The 27845-nt window shown below is 45.5% G+C and overlaps 1 protein-coding gene across 2 annotated transcripts; it reads right to left on the bottom strand.

Moving 5' to 3' along the window:
- Positions 1 to 6130: 6130 nt before the first annotated feature.
- On the bottom strand, positions 6131 to 19160 carry LOC132809159 (uncharacterized). Of its 2 annotated transcripts, none has more exons than XM_060822520.1 (3): positions 19116 to 19160; positions 7846 to 7973; positions 6131 to 6838 (listed from the first exon to the last, which is right to left on the bottom strand). In XM_060822520.1, the coding sequence occupies exons 2-3, from the start codon at positions 7941 to 7943 to the stop codon at positions 6205 to 6207; spliced, it is 732 nt and encodes a 243-aa protein (XP_060678503.1). In that variant the 5' UTR covers positions 7944 to 7973; positions 19116 to 19160; the 3' UTR covers positions 6131 to 6204. The 2 variants fall into 2 exon arrangements, with proteins under 2 accessions (XP_060678503.1, XP_060678502.1); XM_060822519.1 differs by having other exon boundaries at positions 7846 to 7997; positions 19116 to 19156.
- Between the last annotated feature and the right edge of the window lie 8685 nt (positions 19161 to 27845).

Genomic DNA, 27845 nt, shown 5'->3' with positions numbered 1-27845 from the left:
CTGCAGAAAGATTCGGGGCAATTAAAGATGGTAATGGGACGTTGTACATAAAATCCGAGGAGATAAGGGAAGCGCTAAATGATTTTTTTTTGTCAGTAATCACACTGGAAAAAAGTCAATGGTGTCGAGGTGAATACTGAGGCTAGACTAGACAGGATTGAGGTTCACAAGGAGGATGGGTTTGCAATTCTCGAGTGCGTGAAAATGGATAAGTCTGGGCCAGCTGTGATTTATCCGAGGATTCTCTGGGAAGCCGGGGAGGAGACTGCCGGATCCTTGGCTTTGATCTCTATGTCGTCATCGTCTACAGGAATAGTGTCAGAAGACTGCAGAATGGCAAATGTTGCTCCCTTGTTCAAGATGGGGAGTCGAGACAACCCTGGTAATTGATGACCAGTGAGCCTTACGTCGTTTTTGGATAAAATTTTGGCGAAGAGATAGGATTTATAATATTTGACAGGGAAATACTTTGCTTGAGGATAGTCAACACCATATTGTGAAGCGTAGGTCATGCCACACACATCTTATTGAGTGCTCTGAGATGATGACAAGACAGGTGGATGAGGATAAAGCGGTTGATGTGGTGTATATGGATTTCAGTAAGGCGTTTGATAATGTTCCTACGGTAGGCTATTGCACAAAATACAGAGGCATGGGATTGAGCGTGGCTTAATGGATAGGATCAGAAATGGGCGAGCTGAAAGAAGATGGTGGATGAGGGGAAGTCATCATCCTGGAGTTCAGTTTCTAGTGGGGTTCTGCAAGGATACGTTTTAGGGCCACTGTTGTTTGTCATTTATATAAATCCCCTTGATGAGCGCGTAGATTGGGTGAGTACATTTGTCGGTGAGACTAAGGTTATTGGAGTTGTGGACACTCCTGAAAGAACTTGCAGGTTACAGAGAGGCATAGATAAGCTGCAGAACTGGGCTGAAAGGTGGTAAATTGGGTTTAATGTGGAAAAGTGTGAAGTGATTCACTTTGGAAGGAGTAACAGAAATAAAGAGTACTGGGCTAAAGGTAAGATTCTTGGTAGCGTAGAAGAGCAGAGAGATCTCGGTCTCCATGAACATAGACCCCTGAAAGTTGTCACAGAGATTGATAGGGTTGTTAAGGTGACAAACTGTGTGTTTGCTTTTATTGGTAGAGGGATCGAGTTTCAGAGCCAGAAGTTCATGCTGCAGCTGTACGAAACTCTGGTGCGGCCGCATTTGGGAGGATTGTGGGCACATCTGGTCACCGCATTATAGGAAGGATGTGGAAGCTTTGGAAAGTTTGCAGAGATTTACTGGCATGTTGCCAGGTATGGAGGGCAGGCCTTTTGAGGAAAGGCTGATGAAATTGAGGTTGTTTTTGTTAGAGAGAAAAATATTGAGAGGTGACTTAATTGAGGCATATACGTTAATCAGAAGGTGAGGTAGGATGGACAGGGAGAGCCTTTCTCCTCAGAAGGTAATTGACAGCACGAGTGCATAAACCTCTAAACTCAGGGATGATAGACATAGATCAGATGTCAGAGGTAGTTTCTTTACTCAGGTAGTAGCATGGGAGTGGAGTGAACTGCCTGCAACAGTAGTAGACTTGCCAATTTTAAGGGCGTTTATCTGGTCATTGGTGAAACGTATGGATGATAATACCATAGTGGTAGATAGATAGGCTCCGGACCGGTTTCACAGGCCAGTGCGACATCGAGGGATATCGGGCCTGAACTGGGCGAGAATATTCTATGAATTTTCTCTCTTCCCTGTCTTTGATGGGAGACTGCTTACTCTGAAGGTGTGCCCCCTTGTTCTGGATTCTCCCACTGGGGACACAACCTCTCAGCATCACCCCTTTCTCATCCTCACAGAATCCTAGGATGTTCAATCAGGGCACCAGCTCTTCTGCAACTCTCCAGTGAAAACACAGTCTGAATGTGCTGGATCCATCCCCACAAGGGAACCCTCAACAGTCTGACACTGAGCGTGACATCATTGACACACTTCCCAGAAAGTATGATATCACTGTAAGCAGGGGTAAAAAATGAAGTCTGCAGATGCTGGAGATCACAGCTGAAAATGTGTTGCTGGTTAAAGCACAGCAGGTTAGGCAGCATCCAAGGAACAGGAAATTCGACGTTTCGGGCATATGCCCTTCATCAGGAATGAGGAGAGTCTGCCAAGCAGGCTAAGATAAAAGGTAGGGAGGAGGGACTTGGGGGAGGGGCGATGGAGATGTGATAGGTGGAAGGAGGTCAAGGTGAGGGTGATAGGCCGGAGTGGGGTGGGGCCAGAGAGATCAGGAAGAAGATTGCAGGTTAGGAGGGCGGTGCTGAGTTGAGGGAACCGAATGAGACAATGTCGGGGGAGGGGAAATGAGGAAACTGGAGAAATCTGAGTTCATTCCTTGTGGTTGGAGGGTTCCCAGGCGGAAGATGAGGCGCTCCTCCTCCAGCCGTCGTGTTGTTATGTTCTGCCGGTGGAGGAGTCCAAGGACTTGCATGTCGTCGGTGGAGTGGGAGGGAGAGTTAAAGTGTTGAGCCACGGGATGGTTGGGTTGGTTGGTCCGGGCGTCCCAGAGGTGTTCTCTGAAGAGTTCCGCAAGTAAGCGGCCCGTCTCCCCAATATAGAAGAGGCCACATCGGGTGCAGCGGATGCATTATATGATGTGTGTGGAGGTACAGGTGAACTTGTGGCGGATTTGGAAGGATCCCTTGGGGCCTTGGAGGGAAGTGAGGGAGGAGGTGTGGGCGCAAGTTTTACATTTCCTGCGGTTGCAGGGGAAGGTGCCGGGAGTGGAGGTTGGATTGGTGGGGGGTGTGGACCTGACGAGGGAGTCACGAAGGGAGTGGCCTTTGCGGAACGCTGATAGGGGAGGGGAGGGAAATATATCCCTGGTGGTGGGGTCCGTTTGGAGGTGGCGGAAATGAGGGCGCATGATACGTTGTATACGGATGTTGGTGGGGTGGTAGGTGAGAACCAGTGGGGTTCTGTCTTGGTGGCGGTTGGAGGAGCGGGTCTCAAGGGCGGAGGAGCGGGAAGTGGAGGAGATGCGGTGGAGGGCATCGTCGATCACGTCTGGGGGAATCCGCAGTCCGTGAAGAAGGAGGCCATCTGGGCTATGCAGTGTTTGAACTGGTCGTCCTGGGAGCAGATGCGGCGGAGACGAAGGAATTGGGAATATGGGATGGAGTTTTTACAGGTGGCAGGGTGGGAGGAGGTGTAGTCCAGGTAGCTTTGGGAGTCAGTTGGTTTATAGTAGATGTCTGTGTTGAGTCGGTCGCCCGAGATAGAAATGGAAAGATCTAGGAAGGGGAGGGAGGAGTCTGAGACAGTCCACGTGAATTTGAGGTCGGGATGGAAGGTGTTAGTAAAGTTGATGAACTGTTCAACCTCCTTGTGGGAGCACGAGGCAGTGCCGATACAGTCATCGATGTAGCGGAGGAAATCTTGGGGGGTGGTGCCTGTGTAGTTGCGGAAGATGGACTGTTCCACATATCCTACGAAGAGACAAGCATAGCTGGGGCCCATGCGGGTGTTAATGGCAACTCCTTCAGTTTGGAGGAAGTGGGAGGATTGATAAGAGAAGTTATTCAGGGTAAGGACCAGTTCAGTCAGTCGATGGAGGGTGTCGGTGGAAGGGTACTGGTTGGTGCGGCGGGAAAGGAAGAAGCGGAGGGCTTTGAGTCCGTTGTGATGGGGGATGGAGGTGTACAGGGACTGGATGTCCATCGTGAAAATAAGGCGTTGGGGACCGGGGAAGCGAAAATCCTGGAGGAGGTGGAGGGCGTGGGTGGTGTCCCGAACGTAGGTGGGGAGTTCTTGGACTAATGGGGACAGAACCGTGTCGAGGTACGCGGAGATGAGTTCGGTGGGGCAGGAGCAGGCTGAGACAATGGGGCAGTCAGGTTTGTAGATTTTGGGCAGGAGGTAGAAACGGGCAGTGCGGGGTTGTGGGACTATGAGGTTGGAGGCAGTGGATGGGAGATCCCCTGAGGTGATGAGGTTATGGATGGTCTGGGAGATGATGGGTTGTTGGTGGGAGGTGGGGTCATGGTCAAGGGGGCAATAAGAGGAGGCGTCCGCGTGCTGGCGTTTGGTCTCAGCGGTATAAAGGTCGGTGCGCCAAACTACTACCGCGCCTCCCTTGTCTGCCGGTTTGATGGTGAGGTTAGGGTTGGAGCGGAGGGAGTGGAGGGCTGCACGTTCTGAGTGTGAGAGGTTGGAGTGGGTGAGAGGGGTGGACAGGTTGAGTCGGTTAATGTCGCGGCGGCAGTTGGCTATAAATAGGTCGAGGGCGGGTAAGAGGCCAGAACGGGGTGTCCAGGTGGATGGGGTGCATTTACGCCCTCGTATCAATGTGTTCAACACGCGGCGAGATATTGAACAATTCTTCCGCCGCCTTCGCCTCCGTGCCTACTTTCACAACTAAGACTCCCGCCCACCCTCTGACGACCCCTTCTCCCGCCTCCAACGCACCCCATCCACCTGGACATTCTTCTCACTGCCTTGGTGCTACAATGTACACCACGTATCTCTCACTTTCCCTCCTGAATAGTTCTTGTGAACCCCAACCCCCTCCCTGACCCCACATTCCAACTGCAATGTTGGAGAATCCCCTCCATGGTCACTGCCATTACTTCTCCAGCTCGTTCATATTTCTTCACAAAACAGAAATCATAATTCTGCAAGCAGATTGCTGTTCAATAGTGGAATTAACTTTATTTTATATGCATAAATCAAAAGCAGAAAAATCCCGTCTGGTTATACATGCGAATCATTTCACTGAACACATCTGTGCAAAGAAATGATATCTTTGCTGTTCAAACGATTCTATCACTACAATATTGGAGAGAGCACATTTGATAATGATGCAGAAACTGCAGAGCGATTAAGGGGAAAGTGAAGACATGCTGCACCCAAACTCTTAAACGATTTGGTAAATGGACTGCTTCATTCAGGCGATTAAATCAGTTTTACTCATTCTTTACTGGTCTTCTTCCCATTCGATTTTTTCCACTCTCTGAGTCACCCCAAATGTGTAGCTCCCTTTTCTTCCCCAGCGTGGCCTTATCCCTTCCTTTACCATGGTTATGTAACTGTTTCTCTTTAGTGTCTGCTTTATTTCCAGGGGACATGCTGGAGTCGTTGAGACCATACAGCTAGCTGGATCTCATAGAATATGAGTTCACTGATTGGGGCTGTTAATGTGGCTAACAGCTAAGAAGGGTCACTGTCAGAGATGTGGTCTCTGAATGAGACATTGATAAAGGGAAGGGCTGCTCATTTGTAAATAAAGGGGGACTTTAAGAAGGACACCAGCCTCAGTGCAAGTATATCACATCCAACTTCAGCACTGGGTTTGAATGTTACTGTATAACTTTCGTATTAGAGTCACAGTCAGAGAGTTAGAAAGATATTCAGCAATGAAACAGCCTACCAGGTATACTAAATAAATCTATCCCCATTTCCAGCATTTGGCCAATATTCGGTAAAAACCCTTCCTATTCTTATACCCATTCAAATGTCTTTTAATGGATGGATGGATGGATGGGAAACAGATGCATTTCAGTGAGGGGTTCGACAGGGTTCCTCATGGTAGACTGTCTCGCAAGGTTAGATTACATGGAGTACAGTCTATTCAACTTCTCCCTATCGATCAAACCCCGTAACCCTGGCAACATAATTGGAAATGGTTTCTGAACCCTATCAAGTATTGTTGTGAAACATCTCTGACTGCAGTGATCAGCAGGGTTTCAACAAGGCGAAAATGAGGACTTCAGATGCTCGAGATTCGAGTCAAGATAAGAGTGGTGCTGGAAAAGCACAGCAGGTCAGGCAGCATCCAAGCAGCCGGAAAATGGACGTTTCGGGCAGGAGCCCTTCACCAGGAATGAGACTGGTTAGAATAGGACTGACACTGAGAATGTGGGACCACTATTGGGTTGCATTTGCAGATGTGTTGCTGGACAGGAAAAAGAGGTTGTGAATGCAATTTATTTTTGACTGTGACGGTTTCTTGAATTTGTTGAGTGGATAACTAACATTTTATCTCTAATCACATCTGGTATGATTTATCGAAAGACAAGCAGAAAGAATATCAGTGTAATTTTGTAAATTCAGATTATTCAACTGATTTGAAATTTGATAGATGTATTTGAACAGGCACAGCACACATTTACAGAAATTCACAGATCCCTTATTCTGTTAAATCAATTCTTGGAGCCTATTCGATGCAGTATTCTGGAGCTGAGCATTCTCTACACATGAATAAGCCTTTTCCATCACACCTTCTGATATGAAACCCGGTATTCTCCACTGCAGCCAGCTTTTCCCGGATTTCCTGGTGTCGGCTCTGATCTGTATCATTGGCAAATATTTTGCTGAAGACAAAATACTTGTGAATGTCTGGTTCAGTCCATATGTCCCGAAATGGGGAACTTTGCAAGGCAGGGATGATCTCACAATTCCCCGTGTTACTGAAACAGTGATCTAGACATGGGCTGTAGGTGGTGTAGAGAATGATACAGCCCACTGGCTGGTTATTGTGCTGGGTTCTGTTAATCAGCAGAGTTTGGAAAAGCTGAGCCGCGGTGCGGTTCCCGTTGATCGAGGTGGGGTTCAGCAATTTATTTTCTGGGCAACGACTGCCGCTGTTCGGGAAGACAGCGAGGTAATTTCCACCTGGGTAGTTAAGGAAAATGTTCACATCATTGGTAATAAAAGAATGCAATAATATCCTGTCGTTCTTTTCTACATGTCTGTCGATCTCTCTGGACTGGGAAGCAGGTAAAGCCAACAGGAAGGCGACGGGTTTTCTCCCATTATCGGTCGCCTGGCGCACAGCTGCTTTGTCGAAACTGAAAGAGATAAAGTCAGGGTGTGAGTCAAGGAACAGACTTTGGGTAAAACATTCTCTTTGCAGTGTCAGTAGGCATAGTTTGAGATGAGTTACTTGGAACAACGCCCATCACATTAAAGAAAACGTGAAACCCTGCAATTCAAATTTCAAATTATTGCATGGGAAGTTCAATGTTGATTTACTTTGTATCTCTATCCGAGTGTTGTAGTAAATTCTAGGATCAGTGAGATGTTTAAAGAGAGAATCAGGGTAATTGACAGAGAGCAGAACTTTGTTACTTATTTTTGGACAAATCCTCCTGCAATGAATCAGAGAATGCCACAAGCCTTCTTGGTAACTCTCTGTAACTTCATTTTAAGTTACTTTGCCTGATGCACTACTTGATGCCGCATGAAACACGTGATGGTTTTGAAATAAATAGAGACGGGGAGAGAGAAAGAGAGAGAGAGAATTAGAGCTTCAGTTGCAATCAGTGGGAGCTGGATGTCGGGAGAATCCTGGAAGAATTGTTAACCGGAAAAATGTTTGGGGCATACACAGACAAACAGAACAAAAGACTTCCAGACTGACAGGAAATAGGAATAATAGCAAAGGAGGCAGAGGGATACTAAGGGAATCTGAGAGGTGAGTGAGATGATTCAGTAAACAGTAAAATGTTGCCAGTGTGGGGGATTTGGACTTTCTCTTCAAACCTCACTCCGATGTACTTCAGTCTCTCCTTTATTTCGGGGTCAGCCGGTGCGATCGATTTCACTGTTAGAGATATGACCCCGGGAAGTCTGGGAATAGTTTCCCTGGAAGTCCTTTCCTCTGGGAGTAAATCGAGTCCTGGTTAATGGGTTCAGACTTATTCCCCACAGCTACAGAGCACTCCCTATACCTGCCGTGTGCTCGCCATTTATTCGCAGCCTGCTCCAGGCAACCAGGCTCTGGCTTGACCTCAGATTGAGCAAAGCCCCCAGCTTACACAGATGGTCAGGCAAGATCAGTGTCACTGACACTTACCGAAGGACAATGAGAGACAAGGCACGGTTATCCAGTGCAGCTGCATCTGACATGGGGATTGTGAGCAGCACCAACAGGAACAGGCAGAGTGTCCGCATTTTGAGATTTGTCAGCACCCTTTAACCGTACTGCAGGGAAAACACAGAAACAATCTGAAAAGGATGAAAAAAACAACTTGTTCAATTCATACTACATTGGCAAGAGCGTGTAAGATATGCTGGGACACACATGTCGGCAAACAGAAAATGCATTTCTATCGTCGTAGGTGGTGCTTGCCCAGTAATTAAGCCGAAGTCCTGGTTATCACCCTTGGGTACGATTTGCAGGTGAAGATTGGAAGGCAAAATGTCCTCTCCCAGAATCAAACACCCGGTGCTTCCCTGCTCGGAGGAAACTGAAAGGGGTAAAGTCAGGGTGTGGATTAAGGGACGGACCTTGGGTAAAACATTCTCTGTGCAGTGTCAGTGGGCCAAATCTGAGATGAGTTACTCAGAACAATGTCCATTATATTGCACACATCGTAAAAGTCATCAATTCACATTTCAAAAGTTTGTTTAAGAAGGTCAATGTTGATTTACTTTATTTCCCTGCCCTGTCCCAGAGTTACAGTAAACTCTACGATTAGGGAGAAGTTTAAAGAGAGAACCAGGGTAATGTGACACAGAGCAGAACATTGTTACTTATTTTTGTGCAAATCCTCGTGCAATGAATCACAGAATGCCACTAGCGTTCTTGATAACTCACCGTAGCTTCATGTTAATGTCCTTTGACTGATGTCCTACTCAATGTCTCATGCCACACGTGACGGGTGGAAATAGATATAGACGGGAAGAGAGAAAGAGAGACAGAATGATAGCTTCAGGAACAGTCAGCTGGAAGTGGACGTCAGAGAGTCATAGTACAGCACGGAAACTGAACATTCCGTCTTATCAGTACATGCTGACCAGATATCCCACCCAATCTAGTTCTACCTGCCAGCACCCAGCGCGTATCCCTACAAACCCTTCCTCTTCGTATACCCATCCAGACACATTTTAAATGTTGCAGTTATACTAGCCTCCACCACCACCTTTGGCAGCTCATTCCATCCTCTGGGATCAGCTTTGTAAATCTTTTCTGAATCCTTTCAAGTTACACAACATTTTTCCGATAGGAAGGAGACCAGAATTGCACGCAATATTCCAGAAGTGGCCGAACCAATGTAATCTACAGCCACAATATGACTATCCATCTCTGTGCTCAATATTCTGACCAATAAAGGAAAGCATACCAAACACCTTCTTCACTATTTTATCTACCTGCAACTGCATTTACAAGAAGTAATGAAGCCGCACTTCAAGATCTCTTTGTTCAGCAATAGCGCTAGAACCTTACCATTAGTGTATAAGTTCTGCTAAGACTTGCTTTCCCAGACTGTAGCACCACGCACTGATCTGAATTAAACTACATCTGCCACTTCTCAGCCAATTGGACAATCTGATCAATGTCCTGTTGTAATCAAAGCTGACCTTCTTTGCTGTCCACTACACTTCCAATTTTGGTGTCATCTGCATACTTACTATCGATACCTCTTACACCCACATCCAAATCATTTATATAAATTACAAAACGTAGTGGACACATCACTGATCCTTGTGGAACTCCACTGGTCACAGTTCACAATTTGAAAAACGACCCTCCACCACCACCTTCTGTCTTCTACCTTTGAGCCAGTCATATCTCCAAATGGCTACTTCTCAGTGCATTTCATCAGATGGAATCTAGCTAACCAGTCCCCCATGGAGAACATTGTCGACCGCCTTCCTGAAGTCCATATACAGTTAGTAAGTTTTCAGATGAAACGAAAATTGGAGGTGTAGTGGAATGCGAAGAGGGTTAGCTCAGGATCTTGACCAGATGGTCCAATGAGCTGAGAATTGGCAGATGGAGTTTACTTCAGATAAATGCGAGGTGCTGCATTTTGCGAAAACAAATCTTAGCAGGACATACACACTTAATAGTAATCTCGGGAGTGTTGCTAAAAAAAGAGAACTTGGAGTGCAGATTCATTTCTGCTTGAAAGTGGAGTCGCAGGTAGCTAGGATAGTGAAGAAGGCATTTGGTATGTTTTTTGTAATGGAAAACGTATTGAGTCCAGGATTTGCGATGTCATGCCATTGGTTAGGCCACTGCTGAAATATTGCGTTGCAATTCAGGTTTTCTTCCTATCGGAAAGATGATCTGAAAATTGAAAGAATTCAAAAACGATTTACTACGATGTTGCCAGGGTTGGAAGGATTGAGCTACCGAGAGAGTCTGAACAGACTGGGGCTGTTTTCCCTGATGTGTTGGAGGCTGACGGGTGATCTTATAGAGTTGTACAAAGTTTTGACGGGAATGAATAGGGCAAAGAGGCCAAGTGTTCTTCCTTTGTTCGATGAGTCCAGAACTAGAGGGCATAGGGATTGGGTGAGAGGATGATACGTGTCTGGAATGAGCTGACAAAGGAAGTGGTGGAGGCTGGTACAATTGCAACATTTAAGAGGTGTTTGGATAGGTATATGAATAGGAAGGGTTCGGAGGGACATGGGCCGGGTACTGGCAGGTGGCACTAGAATGGGTTGGGATATGTGGTCGGCATGGTAAGGTCGGACAGAAGGTTCTGTTTCCAGTCTGTGTATATCTATGACTCTATCAACCACTCTGCCCTCAATAATCCTCTTTGTGACTTCCTCAAAAACTCAAGCAAATTTGTGAGTCATTATTTCCCACGCACAAAGCCAGTCCTTAGCAGTCCTTGCCTTTCCAAATACATGTGCATCCTGTCCCTCAGGATTTGCTCAAAACAACTTGCCCTCCACCGACTTCAGGCTCACTGGTCTACAGTTCCTTTGCTTGTCCTTTCCAAAATTTCTGAAACAGTGGCCCCACGTTAGCCAACCTCTAGTCTTCCGACATCTCACCTGTGACTATCAATGATACAAATATCTCAGCAATCACTTCCCTAGCCTCCCACAGAAGTGTAGGGTACACCTTGATCACGTCTTGGGGAACTATTCACTTTTATATGTTTGAAGACATCCAGTACTTCCTCCTCTGTAATATGGACATTCTTCAAGATGTCATCATCTAATTCCTGACAGTCTAAATTTTCCATATCCCTTTCCACAGTAAATACTGATGCAAAGTACTCGTTTATTATCTCCATCATTTTCTGCAGTTCCAGACAAAGGCCACCTTGATGATCTTTGAGCGGCACTATTCTCTCCTGAGATATTCTTTTGTTATTAATGTATTTGTAAAAACCCTTTGGATTCTCTTTAATTCTATTTGCAAAAGCTGTCTCATGTCCCCTTTTTGCCCTCCTGACTTCCATCTTAAGTATTCTCCGACTGTCGTTATATTCTTCTAAGGATTGACTCGATCGGTCCTGTATATACCTGATATATGCTTCCTTCTTTTTCTTAAACAAACTCTCAAATTTCTTCAGACATCCAGCATTCCCTACACCTAATAACCTTTCCTTTCACCCTAACAGGAATATACTGAAAGAATTATAAACCAGAAAAAGTTAGGGGCATATGGACAAGGTGTAGAGCAACTGCAAAGCAAGGGAACAGAAGAAAGAGACAAAGAGAGAAAAAAAAGACTTGCAGACCAATAAGAAATAGGAATAACGCGGCAGAAGGAGCCAAAGGGAACATAGAACATAGAACATTGAAAAATACAGCGCGGTACAGGCCCTTCGGACCTCGATGTTGCGCCGACCGAAGCTTACCAAACCAACACTAGCCCAATAACATCCATACGCTTATCCAATGACCGCTTGAATGACCATAAAGAGGGAGAGTCCACCACTGATACTGGCAGGGCATTCCATGAACTCATAACCCGCTGAGTAAAGATTCTACCCCTAACATCTGTCCTATACCAACCTCCCCTTAATTTAAAACTGTGTCCCCTGACTCCATACGTGGAAAAAGGTTCTTACTGTGAACCCTATCTAAACTCCTAATCATCTTGTACACCTCTATCAAATCTCCCCCAAACCTTCTTTTCTCCAATGAGAACAGCCCCAAGTGCCTCAGCCTTTCCTCAGTCGATCTTCCTACCATGCCAAGCAACATCCTGGTAAACCTCCTCTGCACCAGTTCCAGTGCCTCCACATCCTTCCTATAGTATGGCGACCAAAAGTGCGCACAATACTCCAGATAAGGCCACACCAGAGTCTTATACAACTGCAACATGACCTCAGGACTCCCGAACTCAATTCCTCTACCAATAAAGCCAGTACGCCATATGCCTTCTTCACAGCACTATTTACCTGGGTGGCAACTTTCAGAGATCTGTGCACATGGACACCAAGATCCCTCTGCTCATCCACACTACCAAGTAGCATACCATTAGCCCAGTAATCCATCTTCTTGTTACTCCTACCAAAGTGAATGACTTCACACTTAGCTACATTGAACTCCATTTGCCACCTTTCTGCCCAGCATGCAACTTTTCTATATCCCACTGTAACTTGCCACATCCTTCTTCGCTGTCCACCACTCCACCGACTTTCGTATCATCCGCAAACTTGCTCACCCAGCCTTCAAGCCCCTCCTCCAGATCATTTATGAAAATGACAAACTGCAATGGTCCCAAAACAGGTCCTTGTGGAACACTGCTAGTAACTGTACTCCAAGATGAACCTTTGCCATCAACTACTACCCTCTGTCTCCTTCCAGCCAGCCAATTCCTAATCCAAACTTCTAATGCTCCCTCAATGCCATACCTCCGTAGTTTTTGCAGTAGCCTACCATGGGGTACATTATCGAACGCCTTGCTAAAATCCATATACACCATATCTACTGCTTAACCCTCGTCCACTTCCTTGGTCACCTTCCCAAAGAACTCAATAGGGTTTGTGAGGCACGACCTGCCCTTCAAAAACCATGCTGACTATCCTTGATCACATTATTCTTATCCAGATGTTCATAAATCCTATCCCTTACAATTCTCTCTAAGAAGTTGCCCACAACAGAAGTGAGTCTCACTGGCCTATAGTTACTAGGGCTGTCCCTATCCCCCTTCTTGAACAATGGGATCACATTCGCTATCCTCCAGTCTTCTGGCACTCTTCCTGCAGACAACGACGACATAAAAATCAAGGCCAATGGCTCCGCTATCTCCTCCCTAACTTCCCAGAAGATCCTAGGATAAATGCCATCAGGCCCAGGGGACTTATCTATTTTCACCCTTTCTAGTATTCCCCGGACCTCTTCCCTACATATCTCAAAGCCATCCATTCTAATCACTTGTGACTCAATATTCACATCAGCAACAATGTCCTGTTCCTGATTGAATACTGACGAAACGTATTGATTTAGTGTTTCTCCAATCTCCTCCGCCTCCACGCACAACCTCCCACTACTATCCTTGACTGGACCGATACCTACCCTAAACATCCTTTTATTACTGAGATACCTATAGAAAGCCTTAGGGTTTTCCTACCAATCAAGGACTTTTCATGTCCCCTTCTCGCTGCTCTTAGCTCTCTCTTTAGATCCTTCCTGGCTACCTTATAACTCTCAATCGCCCCAACTGAATCTTCATGCCTCATCTTTACATAGGCCGCCCTCTTCCCATTTACAAGGGATTCCAATTCCTTATTAAACCACGGCTCCCTCACAAGACCCTTTCCTCCCTGCCTGACAGGTACATTCTTGTCATGGAAACCCAATAGCTGTTCCTTGAACAATCTCCACATATCATTTGTGTCCATCCCTTGAAGCCTATTTTTCCAATCCACACATCCTAAGTGATGCCTCACCGCATCATAATTTCCCTGCCCCCAGCTATAGCTCCTACACTGCAGTGCACACTTATCCCTCTCCATCACTAGAGTAAAAGTCACCGAGTTGTGGTCACTGTCCCCGAAGTGCTCACCTACCTCCACGTCTAACACCTGGCCTGGTTCATTACCAAGAACCAAATCCAGTATGGCCTCACCACTTTTTGGCCTGTCAACACATTGTTTCAGGAAACCCTCCTGCACACATTGGACAAACACCGACCCATCTAACGAACTCGAGCTATAGCTTTCCCAGTCAATATCTGAGAAATTAAAGTCCCCCATAACAACCACCCTGCTACTTTCACTTTTCTCCTGAATCATCCTTGCAATACTTTCCTCTACGTCTCTCGGACCATTAGGAGGCCTGTAGAAAACTCCTAACAGGGTGACCTCACCTTTCCTATTTCTAACCTCAGCCCAAACTACCTCAGATGGCAAGTCTTCCTCCATCGTCCTTTCCACCACTGTAATAATATCCTTGACAAGCAATGCCACTCCTGCCCGTCTTTTACCCCAACCTCTGACCCTACTGAAACATTTAAACCCTGGAACCTGCAATAGCCATTCCTGTCCCTGTTCTACCTACGTCTCTGTAATGGCCACAACATCGAAGTCCCAGGTACCAACCCACGATGCAAGTTCACCTACCTTATTGCTTATAATTCTGGCATTGATGTATACACAATGTCAGAAACTGAGAGGTGAGTGAGATCATTCAGTAAACAGTAAAATGTTGCCTGTGTTTGGCATTTGGGCATTTTCTCCAAACATCACTCCGATTTATTTGACTCTCTCCTTTATTTCTGGGTCAGCGGATGCAATCGATTTCACTCTCAGTGATGTGACCCCGAGAAATCTGGTAATAGTTTTCCTGAACGTCCGTTCCACACATTTTTTTAAGATCATGGGTATTTGATTGAGACTTATTTCCCACAGCTGCAGAGCACTCCCTACACCTGCTGTGTTCTCTCCATTTATTCACAGCCTGTTCCAAGCAAACAGGCTCCGATTTGAAATAAGATTGGGCACAGCCCCCGGCTTACTGAGCTGGTCAGGTAAGATCTGTTTCACTTACACTTCCTGGTGAATAATGCCAATCAAGGCATGGTTATCCAGTGCAGCCGCATCTGACATGGGGATTGTGAGCAGCACTAACAAGAACAGACACAGCTGCTGCATTTTGAGATTTGTCAGCACCATTTAACTGTACTTTCGGGAAAACACAGAAAAAACTGAAAAGTGCGAAAAAAAGCAACGTGTTCAATTCATACTACATTGGCAAAAGAGTGAAAGACCTCTCGGGACACACACGTCGGCAAACAGCAAATGTCTCTCTCTCGTCCTGGGTGGTACTTGCCCATTAATTAAGCAGAAGTTGTGGTTATCTCAGAGGGGCATGATTTACAGGTGAAGATTGGAGTTTCTGCCAGGAGTTATAAGGCCAAGCCAAACTTTCAGAATAGTTGCAGTGGTCCCACTGCTCTCTTGGGTGTTAGGTGGGACAGATGTTTAGGAGAAAGTGAGGACTGCAGTTGCTGGAGATCAGAGTGAAAAATGTGTTGCTGGAAAAGCGCAGCAGACGCCAAGTACAACAGGACATTGAAAATGTCCACAATAATGTGTGCTTTAATAGAACCTATAAAGGATTGCTATGTCCCACAGGATATTACACAGGTTCCCAATATTATGCACTGATCATAAACTGACCCTGGTGTAGGTCCAGTTATTCACAACACAGTTCAGTAATTTGGATGGATGAATCAAACTGAAAATATCCAGGTTTGATGCATATTCAAAGCTGTGCATCTTTGTGTCCGATATGGAGAAGGTATGGCGGCTTAGGAATGAGATTAACACGTTCATTAAATTGGGAAACCCATAGAAGGTGCAAACGGGAAATTATCCACGTCAGTAGGAAATAAGAGACAGAATTGCAGAGTATTATTCAAAAAGTGATCGAATGGGGCAATATTGGCATCGATAAGGAGAGGAGGGATAGGCTGGGACATTTATTCCGTGGAGCTGAGGAGGTTGAGTGGTCACCTGACAGTGGTTGAAAAACCATGAGGGACATAGATGGGGTGAATAGCAAAGGTCATTTCGTGAGAGTAGGGGTGTACAAAACTAGAAGGCACAGTCTTGAGGTGAGAGGACAGAGATTTATAAGGGGTCTGAGGGCAACGTTGTCGTCCGGAGGCTGGTTCATGTGTGGATTGAACTGCCAGAGGAAGAGGGAGATGCAGGTACATATACGCCGTTAAAAAGACATTTGGATTGAAAAATGACTCGGAAAGTTTCAAAGGGATATGGGTCAAATGCAGTGAATTAGAACCAGTTTAGTTTGGGAAACCAGCTGGGTATGGACGGGTTGCACCGAGGGGTCTGTTTTCGTGCTGTATGAAGCTAAGACTCTATGGATGTCCTTGTCCAGATGTCATTGGAATCCAAAGGAAAGGTGCAGCAGGATAGCAACATGTTAAAAAGACAAACGGCATGTTGGCCTTCCTTGTCCACGGTTGGTTTACCCACAACTGGAGACTTACGTACATTCTCGAGTGAGCATAAGAGGTATGGAGAGTAAGTTTGCAGATGACACAAAATTTGGAGCTCGAGTGGACAGCGAAGAAGGTTACCTCAGATTGCAACAGAATCTTGGTTAGATGGGCCAATGGGCTGGAAAGTGGCAGATGGAGTTTAATTCAGATAAATGTGAGGTGCTGCATTTTGGGAAAGCAAATCTTAGCAGGACTCATATACTTAATGGTAAGGTCCCAGGGAGTGTCGCTGAATAAAGAGACCATGCAATGCAGGTTCATAGCTATTTGAAAGTGGAGTCGCAGGTATATAGGACAGTGAAGAAGGCATTTGGTAGCTTTCCTTTATTGCTCAGTGTGTTGAGTACTGGAGTTGGGAAGTCATGTTGCAGCTTACATGACATCGGTTTGGCCTCTGTTGGAATATTGCGTGCAGTTCTGGTCTCCTTCCTGTCGGGAAGATGTTGTGAAACTTGAATGGGTTCAGAAAAAGTTTACAATATGTTGCCAAGGTTGAAGGATTTAAGCTATAGGGAGAGGTTAAGTAGGCTGGGGCTGTTTTTCCTGGAGAGTTGGAGGCTGAGGGGTGACCTTCCAGAGATTAACAAAATAATGAGGGGCATGGATAGGGTAAATAGACAAAGTCTAAAAGTGGGGATGTCCAGAACTAGAGGGCATATGTTTCAGGTGAGCGGGTAAAAGAGACTAAGACAGCAACTTTATCACGTAAAGGGTGGTACATGAGTGCAATGAGCTGTCAGAGGAAGAGACAGAGGCAAGTACAATTGCAACATTGAATAGGCATCTGGATGGGTATATGAATAGGATGGATTTGGAGGAATATGGGCAGGGGGCTGGCAGGGACGATTAGATTGTGTTGGGATATCTGGTCGGTATGGACGAGTTTCCGAGCTGTACATCTTAACGAATAGGCGACAATTCTTGGCGAGATACAGAACCTCTTAAAGGTGCATGTTATCACACACACCTCTCTATCTATCTATCGGAGCTCCATCTCCACCTATCCACTCAGATCCCCCCTTTCCCCAACACACACCCAACCCAGTCTTCACAATAAATACCACTGATTCCCTGTTGAAGAGTCAACAGACTCGAAGTATTAACTCTGCTTTCTTCCCACAGATGCTGCCAGTGATTCGCGGTTCACCGTATTCATTTCACAGACAGTTAGGAATGGATAATGGTGGTTGATTACTCAGCAAATATTTCAAAGTGCAAAGGTTGTGGTTTTCCGAGGCTTCCTCAGAGGCCCGACAACCGCACTACACTCCAGAGAGATAGAAAGAGACTGACTGAAGGACAGTGAGTGAGAGAGAAAAACAGACAGACTCATGCAAAAACAGTGAGCGAAGGAGACAGAGAGATTGAGAGAGACAGTTTGTGAGAACGACAGAGAGAGAGAGATGGAGAGACACAGTGAGAGAGAGAGACAATCAGACATGCAGAGTGGGAAAGAGTGCGATTGAAGAACAGAAAGAGAAGCAGTGTGACAGAGACAGCTACAGAGAGAAATAGACACAGAGACAGAGTGTGAGAAGCAGAGAGGGAGAGAGTGAGAACGAGATAGCAAGAGTGAGGCACACAGTGTGTGAGAGACAGACAGAGACGGAGAATGTGTGTGGGAAAGAGAGGGAGTTAGTGGGCGACGAAAGGGAAGTGAGAGAGAGTGGTAGAGGAAGAGAGAGAGGCAGAAAAAAGAAAACGCGAGAGACATAGATGGGGAAGAACAAGAAAGAAGGACAGAGAGAGTGACAACAAGAGATCAAAGGTGTGTGGGTGCGTGTGAGAGAGAGGCAGTGTGAGAGAGAGAGGTAAGGTGAAGGACAGAGAGAGTGGAGAGAGAGAGCGAACCAGAGACGGAGGAGAAACAGAGAAATACAGAAGGAAAGAAAGATAGAGAGACGTGACGGGGTGGTTGGGGTAGTGGTGAACCTAGAAAGAGAAACATAAAGAGAGATCTGAATGGGAAAAAGCAAGAAAGAGGAACAGAAAAAGTCACTGAGAGAGCATGTATGTCAAAAAGAGATACTGTGAGGCAGAAAGCAACGATAGTGTGAGAGAGTGGAAGTGACAGGGACAATGAGAGACACAGAAAGAGAGAGAGAGAGAGACAGTGACAGAGAAAGATGCACACTGTGTGTGACAGAGAGAGGGAGTGGGAGAGATTCAGTGAGGGAGAGAGAGAGAGAGCCAGAATGAGGGAATGAGAGTCAGTTAGACAGAGAGAGATGGAGAGTTACTACGATAGAAAGAGCGAGAGGGAGAGACAGTGACGGAGAGAAAGGGACAGAAAGCATGAAAAAGAGAGAGAAAATGAGAATGACAGGAAAAGAAGGAGAAAGAGGGACAGAATGAGATGGAGAGTGAGAAAGAGAGATACGTTACGAGAGAGACTGTTCAAGAGAGATAGAGATAGAGACAAGAGATAGAGACTGTGAAGGACAGAGAGAGATGAATTCAGAAACGGAGAGAGACACAGAGAGAGACACAACGAGAGAGAGACATGAGAGATAGAGCGGGGGAACGAGCAAGAAAAAGGATCAGAAAGAGAGTGAGAGAGATTCATTGAGGGAGACAGCAAAACAGTGAGAATGAAAAGAAGAGTGACAAGAGACAGCGAGAAAGAGGCATTGAGAGAGAGAGAGTGAGACAGTGGGAGAGAGAGATGCATTGGGAGAGGAAGTGAGAGGGAGAGAGAGAGACAGTGTCAGAGACAGAGAGAATTACAGAGTGCGAGAGAGAAAGAGAATCAGTGACAGAGACAGACTGAGACAGAAAGAGTGAGCGAGAGAGAGGGAGAGTGGGAGACAGTCAGAAAGGAAAAGAGAGAGAAGGTGCAATCGAACCAAGTGAAGCGAAACAGACAGAGAGAAGCATAAAAAAGTTTCACCAACCTGAACCACCTCTCCTCTCAACCAGTTAATGACTCTGCCCTTGAGCCCTCAACTTATGTCACTGTCCCTGTTGGGCCTCTCCTTTAGGTACAGCCAGACATTTACATATTACAAAACAATCATCGTGGCACAACGAACCGCAACATGTCCATCCATCTCTTAGGTCATCAGCGATAGAATGCAAAGTGTAAAGACAATTTGATTCCATTTGCATGTTGCTTTACTTGAAATTATTTTAATGCCAATGCACCGGTGTCTTGTTGCAAACTCTGCTCACGGTGAGACGTTTATTCAGCAACCAACAATTCAATGTGTGTGTTTAATTAAATAAATTACACTTGTTTTTTTTTAATGAGGTAAACAGTTTTTCATGCAATAATTCCTGTCACAAGCAGCACTTCAACTGAGGAAATACTTCTATGTTGATCTCTCCACTGGCAGCATACCCTTCCCTCATAAGCTCAGCGATAATTAGCACTTTACTCAAAAACACAACCCAGCTGACATCTGACAGTGGACAACCTGACAGTGACGCATTGTCTGCCCACTGCTGCTGATAGAGTGAGAGTCTGCATACTCTGTAGTCTTTAGATCAGAGTGGTGTTGGAAATGCACATCAGGTCAGTCAGCATCCAAGGGGCATGAAAATGGACGTTTCGGGTAAAAGCCCTTCATCAGGAACAGAGGTAGAAAGCCTCCAAGGTGGAGCGATAAAGGCGTGGGGGTGGAGGGGGAATGGGGGAAGGCTGGGGCGAAGGTAGAAAAGAGTACAAACGATAAATGGGTGTGGGGGTAAAACGATAGGTCAGAGAGGAGGGTGAGGTAAGGTAGCAAAGAGTGCAATAGGTGAATTGAGGTGGGAATGGAGTCGATAGGTCAGAGGGAAGTGTGGAGCGGATTGGAGGGAAGGGAGATTGTCAGATGGGATAGGTCATGAGGACACTGCTGAACTGGTAGGTTGGAACTGGGGTAAGTTAGGGGAATCTGTAGTCTGCTTTGTTAGCAATTAAATCAAAAATTGGAACAGTTTCATCATTTGAAACAAATTTTAGTTCCAATCATGAGCAAAAGCTCAACAAAATTTAATCATGGAATCCAGGGGAAGGGAAAGATTATTGTTAATTAATGGAAGCAGTGTATAAAGCTGCTGGTGGGTGGGAGGGGTGTCTTGTGGTGCACTGCGAATGAACAAGTTTGTGCTAAATCCCAGGCCTGTGGATTCAGAACACATTTTTAAATTCAGTACAGTAGGACAAAAAAAATGCATTACGAGAGAAAACAACATGAAATTGAACCAGTGAGAGAGATGCAATGGTTTGAAAAATCTTTCTACAGATCAAGCAAACGCTGATCAGAGAGATAAATACGCACCGAGTTGCAGCGAAAGATCATAATCATTGCAACCAATATTCTGAGAATTCCGAATGTTGATCTTCAGAATCAAGGATTATGTTAATTTCCCACTACTACTTCTGTTCACTAATGACCAATTCATCGATCTGCTCATTTTCACGAAGACATTGCTTCTCTTCTATTATTGGGAAGTGGAGTGATTGTTCCTCTGTGAAGACAGACTCCAAATATCATCCTTATTTCTCTGCAATTCACACTGTCCCAATTGCAGGTTTTACTGCCTCTGCCAGTTGTCGGTGCATATCTGTCTTTTCTGAATACTTTTTAATTTATCTTGAGAAAGCTGTTAGAACACTTGTTTTTGTCTCTCATTAGTTTATTTTCACGTTGTTTGTCTCCCCTTAATGCAGTATTTTGATTAAACGGGCGTCACTGAATTCGAAAGTGTCCCGAATCCCCAGAAGCAGGGTTTAACGTCAGCTTTTTATATAGATTTTCAGAAAAACTAACCTTTTTTCGAATCAACCTCTTTGGAGTTGTTAACACACACCCATGGAGCGTGGGTGGGGACACTGCCAATGTGCCACAAGACGCCCCTCCAAACCAACATCAGCTTTATACCCGTCTTCCTTTAATTAACAACAATTTTTAACTTCCCCTGATTCCAATATCTGATCTTGTTGAGCTTTTGCTCATGACTGGAACTTAAATTTGTTGCAAATGATGCAACAGTTAAAGACTTTTCTTGAAATGCAAGCGAACCAGACTACAGAGTATACAGACGGTCACATTATCAGGAGCAGTGGGCAGGGAAATGCTTCACAGTCAGGTTGTCCACTTGCAAGAAGTCAGCTAGTTTTTGTCTTTGAGTAAAGTGCACATTATCGCTGATATTGTGAGGGAAGGTTATCCTTCCAGTGGAGTGATCAGCATGAAAGTATTTCTCCAGATGAAGTAAATGCTTCTGACAGCAGCATTGCACACAAAACCCTATTTCTGTCATTACAAAAAGAGTAGAGTTTATTTAATGAAACACTCACATTGAAATGGTGGATGCTGCATAAATGTCGCGCCTGGCGAAGAATCTGGAAACAGCCACGAGAATGTCGTCATCAAATGGTTCCAAAGCAAAGGAGCATGCAAATAGAATCTAATTGCTTTTACACTTTGCATACTATCCCTATTGCCTTAAGAGATGGGTGAACGTGCTGTGGTCCGTTTGGCCAAGTGGTTGTTTTGCAAGTTGTACTAAGTTGGAGGAAGGCAAATTTTGATGGGATTTGGCAGGAATATTCAATAGGTTATTTGTAGCAATACTCGCAGGTGAAGGAACAGTTAAAAATGGGAAGCTGCCAAAAGTGAGATAATCAGAATACTGAACAAAGATGAAATACAGGGCTTGTAGGGGTTAGATGGGCTAAAAATTTCCACTAGACACGTTGGACTAAAACCCTCCGAGCTTGGAAGTGGGTTTGTGGAATTGACATTTAAACTAAGAGTCACTGAGTTCTCTGGCTAAGCCAAAGTAGGCAATAAGCAAGCCTAGGGGCAGCAGTCTGGAACAGGGGTAAGATAAAGCAAGGCCCCCACAAATGCCTCAGCAAAAAGACAGTGAAGGAGAAAGTGAGGGCTGCTCTTCGGATGCTGCCTGACCTGCCGTGCATTTCCAGCACCATACTCTAAAAGGTAATGAGCACCAGCCTAAAGAGCATATAACTGAGACGTCCTGCAGCTTGCAAAATTACACAACCATTCAACTTGTAACCATTTGCTTGAATGCAGAGATACTGAGGATTCTACGCCTTTGTACGACACGCAAACCTGTTTGTCTTCAATGGGAAGGCCATCAAACTATCAGCAACAACTTAACTACACACATTGAAGAGAAACAAATGGACATTTAAAACTATGGTCCACCCACTGACTTTAATTGGAGAACCATTCGCACACATCGAATACACAGGAAGCTCATTCAGCCCCGAGAGGAGGAACAACAACTCAATGATCCAATTCAGATTTGGCGGGAAATTCTGGAAATCTCCAGCCAGTATAACTGGGGAACCCTGATGTCTGGGGTTTGTTCAGTAAGTTGTCTGGTCAGCATCAAGAAAATCAGCTACAGCCAGTCACAGACTCAGGAAAAGAAGGGGAGCGAGCAATCTTCACATCCACAACACTCCATGTACGGGTGAGATGTGACGGGAGAGCCAAGAGACCAAATAGGGGTAGTGCCAGCGACATCCGCCACTCTCCAAACCAACAGAAGCCACTCTGGGGTTGGGCAGAAGGTTATGGAGATCCTCTGTCCCAGCTCAGAAAGAGAGGGGAGGAAGGGTGGGCTTGAGGGCTGGCGGTGTAGGGAAGGCCCCAAGGAAGGGAAACACTAGAGGATCTCGGGATTCGTGTTTTCTCTTTCTCTCTTTCTCCTTTCCCCTGTCATCCAGTAATTAACAGCGCTTTGTCAGTCAAAGTCCACTGTTCCAAATTAGAGCCTTAAGTGTTAACTGGGGAGTTAACAGCTGTGAGATAAATCCCAATTCACTTGATGCCTCGCACTGGTTGTTCTGAATATTCATTTTCTTGTCAATGTTTTAATACAATCGGAGTTTCCCTCTGCCTCTAAAGCATCTCCCTCCTGTGTTTTTCACCACACCACATCTCATCACATACCCAGTGTCAGTCCGGGGGAGCTGTTGGATAATAAACTGACCCTCACTCCCTGCATAGATGCAGGAAGTGCTGGGGGACTGGAGAAGCTATGGGTTTAGTCATGAAAAAGAAGGCAACATCCGCCAGGAATAGACAGCAGGGCCTGAGTGTATCCCATGAAGAGCATAAAGGCAGTACAAGTATATTTAAGAGGTAATCCAGGAGGGCCAAAAGGGGAGATGGGATAAGTTTTGCAATAGGGTTTAAGAGAATGCAAAGGGATTTTTACAAATACATTGAGAAGAAAGAAGTAATGGGAATGAGAATAGGGCCCCTGTAAGCCCAGCCTATGTGTGGAATTGTAGGAGATGAGCAAGATACAAAATGAATATTTTGCCTCAGTGTTCACTTTGGAAAAGGATATAAAAAACTAGAGATATTGAAAAATAAATGGCGACATCTTAAATAAGGTCCACATTACAGATGGAGGCGGTGCTGGATGTTTGAAATTATGCAAACCATGGTGAACACCCGGGACGTGATCACCCGGGCTGTACCCTCGAACTCTGTGGGAAGCTGTGAAGTTATTTCTGGGCCACTTGCTGAGATATTTTATATTATCGATATCCATAGGTGAGGTAGCGGCAGACTGGAGGTTGGCTAACGTGGATGGGATAGTTTGGAATGAAAACCAAGCGAAACTGAGTCTGACATTAGTAGTGTGAGGTTTGTTGGAATGAATCCTGATGGGCAACACTTACATGCAAAGGGAAACGCAAGAACTGATTCGGGATAGGCAATATGGTATTGTGCATGGGAATGCGTGTCGCACTGACTTGTTCGTTTGAAGAATTTTTGTAGAGGATTGATGAAAGCAGAGTGGTGGTCATCAACTATATGGACTTCAATAAGGCACTTGACAAGGTTCCTCGTGGTAGACTGCTTAACAAGATTGGATAACGTCGAATACAGGGTGAACTAGCCATTTAGATGTAGAATTGGCTGAAAGAGAAGAGACAGAGTGTGTTAGTGGATCGGGCTGGAGACCTATAAATGCAGTGTCCCACAAGGATCGGTGCTAGGTCCACTGTGTATTTTCAGTTATATAAATGACTTGGATGTGAACATAGGAGTCACAGTTACTAAAATGCAGATTTCACTTACATTGGAGGTGCAGTGGATAGCGAAGAAGCTTACCTCAGCGTACAACAGGATCTTGATCAGATGGACCAATAGGCCGAGGAGTGTCAGATGGAGTTTAATTTAGGAAAATGCAAGGTTCTGCACTTTGGGAAGGCAAATCAAAGCAGGACTTCAACACTGAAGGCTAAGGTCCTGGGAAGTATGAGTGAGCATAGAGACCTTGGAGTGCAGGTTCATTGTTCCTTGATCGTGGCATTGCAGGTAGTCAGGACAGTGAAGAAGCCATTTGATATGCCTTCCTTTGTTGGCCAGAACATTGAGTAAGGTAAGTGGGTGTTGTGCTGCGGCTGTATCGAACACAGGTTAGGCTATGTTTGGAATACTGTGTTCATTTCTGGTCACCCTGCTCGAGGAAGGATGTCATGCAAGTTGAAAGCATTCAGAAAAGATTTCCAAGGACATTTCTCAGGTTGCAGAGTTTGAGCTTTTGGGAGAGCCAGAATAGTCTGGGGCTGTTTTCCCTGGAGTATCGGAGGCTGAGGGATGACCTTACAGAAGTTAATAAAATTGTGAGGGGCATGTTTAGGGTGAAGAGCTAAAGAATTTTCCCCAGTGTTATGGGAACTCCAGAACTGGAGGGCATAGGATCAAGGAGAGGGGAAATGTTTGCAAGGGACCTAAGTAGCAACATTTTCATGCAGATTGTAGTGTGTGTATGGAATGAACTGCCAGAGGAAGTGGGGGATGCTTCTACAGTTACATTCAAAAGGCACCTGGATTGGTATGTCAATAGGAAGGGTTAGGATGGATACGGGTGAAATGCAAGCAAATGGGACTGTATTAATTGAGGATAATTGGTCGAAATGGATGAGGTGGAATGAAGGGTCTGTTTCCGTACTGAACAGCTCCATGACACTGTCACTCTATGTGAAGCATTGCATGGCAACGAGGCCAGTCCCATCCTTCCTATCACGCGGGACAGATAGAAATTCAGTACATAGTGACACTTGATATTTGTGTATGTACAGCTTGATGCAGCCGCACACAAAGGGGGCCATCGGGGTAAGGGCCGTGTTGGGTATGTTCATCGCCCCCCGCGACCTAAGGCTTTGTACTTCTACTTCCTGCAGACACCGTTTACCTTAAACTGCCAGACGAAGTGGAAGATGCCTCGGGTGACTGAAACAGTGCAGTTTTGGGGGATGGGCCAGATCAGTGCCATGTCCAAAGACAGAGAGTGCGCCACACCTGGTTACCAGACTTTTACTCACAAATGGGGAGGGAGTGGTGCTCCAAAAACACCAGTGCCTGCTTCACTTTGGCCGTGCAATCCTCTCTAGATTTTATGCACACGCCACCCCCTCTGAACTATATTCCCAACACCTTTAGGTCATCAGTTCTGACAGTGAAGGGAATGAAGAATCAGTCAGCCTAGTTGCCACAGAACATGGTCTTGCTCGTGCCTCAAATCCCCTTGCTTCCCAAAGCCAGTTGGAATTGGTACCAGATGGTCAGGTGTTTGTGCACTGACAGCGGGTCCCAGTAGAAAACAGTGACAGCATCCTTGGACGGGGAGGCATTGACCTGCTGGCCACCTTTCCTTGGAATATTTACCCTTGTTGGGGTCACATCTATCCTAATGGACAGAGCAAAGGGCTCTATACGACATACAAACCAGGCTGGCGAGAATGGAATGCGTGACTGACTCCGGATGTGATCGGGAAGCTTCGAGATTCCCACCCGTTGATTGAGACTGCGCTAACGATGTTGGTGCAGAGCAAACGGATCCAATTGCAGACTCCCTCCCCACAGCCAGTTTTGGAGAGTGGGTCGCAGACGTAGGTGTGTGTGATATTCTGTCAAAAAGCCTTCTCCTGGTCCAGGCTGATGAGGCAGGTGTCCACCCCACTGAATTGTATTTAGGTGATCGTATGCCTGAAGAAAGTTGTCTGAGAGATTGTCCTGCCCAGTACAAAACGGGTATGCTTGAAATGGATCACAGATCCCATAGCAGACCTGACCCAGTTGGTGATGACCTTAAGACGTGATTTTGTAGTCTACATGCAGCAATGGTATTGGCTCCAATTATCTAATTTCCTCCCTCCCAGCCCTTCCGCTTGTAGATGAGTGTGATGATACCTTTCTTAATGGATTTGCTCATGGTTACTGCTAGAAACAAACTGTCATACACCTTCGGCAGGTCCTGGCCAGTCATATCCCACCGAGCCGAATACAGCTCGACAGAAATCATTGTTTTTTGTAGGAGAGGCAATGCCCCAGTTAATGAATTCAGTTTATTCTGGACATGACGAAGATGATTGTTGAGAAAAAAGGCGACGATATTGATTCAGTCTCCCTCATGACAGACTGGTGCAAAAGCTTGGCACCAGGGGTGACGTGGCAAGATGTATACCGAACTGGGGTAGTAGGAAGGCAGAGGGTGCAGTGAAAGGATGCTTTCAGGAATGGAGAGTCGTGACTATTGGTGTTCTGCTGGGAGCAGTGCTGGCAGCTCTGTTTATAGTCGACATAAATGATTTGGACGAAACCGTGGTTGCTTATTTAATAGCTTGGCATGTTATACAAATATTGGTGGAATTGTAGATAGTGAGGAAGATTGTCAGAGGATACCACAGGATGCGGATTACTTGGGACATGGGCTGAAAAAATGCCGGTTGGCGTTTAATCCGGACAAATGGGAGGTGATCCAATTTCAAAGGTCAAGTGTAGATTTAAAAGTGAATGGCAGAACTCTTATGCATATTGGCTTGCAGAGCGATGTGGGTGTGCAGGTGTACAGATCAGTGAAGGTGGCAGCTCAGGCCGATGGCATACCTGCATTGAGGATAAGGATAGAGGAGACATGCTGCAGCTTTATAGAACTTTAATGAGGCCACACTTGGGATACTGTTGTGGGATAATGGAAATTTATGTTGCTTCTGCAAGTCAACAAGAATAGGAATTCTGTGGAGGAAATGCATAATTGTTTTGTTTGTATTAGTTCAAATGTATGCAAGAAAGGAACGGGACTACACAACAATGGTAACCCCAATTAAAAGGGCTTCGTGATAAGATGCTGCGAAGATAGACAGTTAAACTCAATATGCCTGTATAAACTGTAGCTATAAACATCTGTTTCCCACTTTTACAGAAACACAGGAACAAACCCCAATGAAACAAGTCTTAATGATAAGATGCTGAGAGGGGCGGCACAAATGGAAGCAGTAAATAATGGTTTGGCAAGGATGTGCCCACAGCAGGATGAGGCCAAATGGCCTTGAGAACAGGAATGAGCATGTTTTTCACAGACAAGACCGGATAAGACACGAGATAAACAGGAGTAATTGGGTACCGGTCTTAGGGAAGTGGAGGATGTAAACAGGGTTGGGGGTGGGTGGGGGGAAACAATGAAATAAGAAAAAAACATATAGGAACCAAATTATATAAATATCGAGTATTTGTTGAATTCAGTGTGTTTTGTCCCTGCCTTGTGGACAACACACCCACTTGTAAGTGTGAAATAAAGATCAATACTGATTCAGATCTTGTCTCGGACTGAAATGATTGCAGTGCGTGAGCTTTGTT

This window comes from Hemiscyllium ocellatum, unplaced genomic scaffold (genome assembly GCF_020745735.1).
Source record: "Hemiscyllium ocellatum isolate sHemOce1 unplaced genomic scaffold, sHemOce1.pat.X.cur. R3, whole genome shotgun sequence".
Classification (NCBI taxonomy): domain Eukaryota; kingdom Metazoa; phylum Chordata; class Chondrichthyes; order Orectolobiformes; family Hemiscylliidae; genus Hemiscyllium; species Hemiscyllium ocellatum.
Note: the sequence above shows the minus strand (reverse complement) of the source record. Positions and strands in the feature narration are given on the sequence as shown.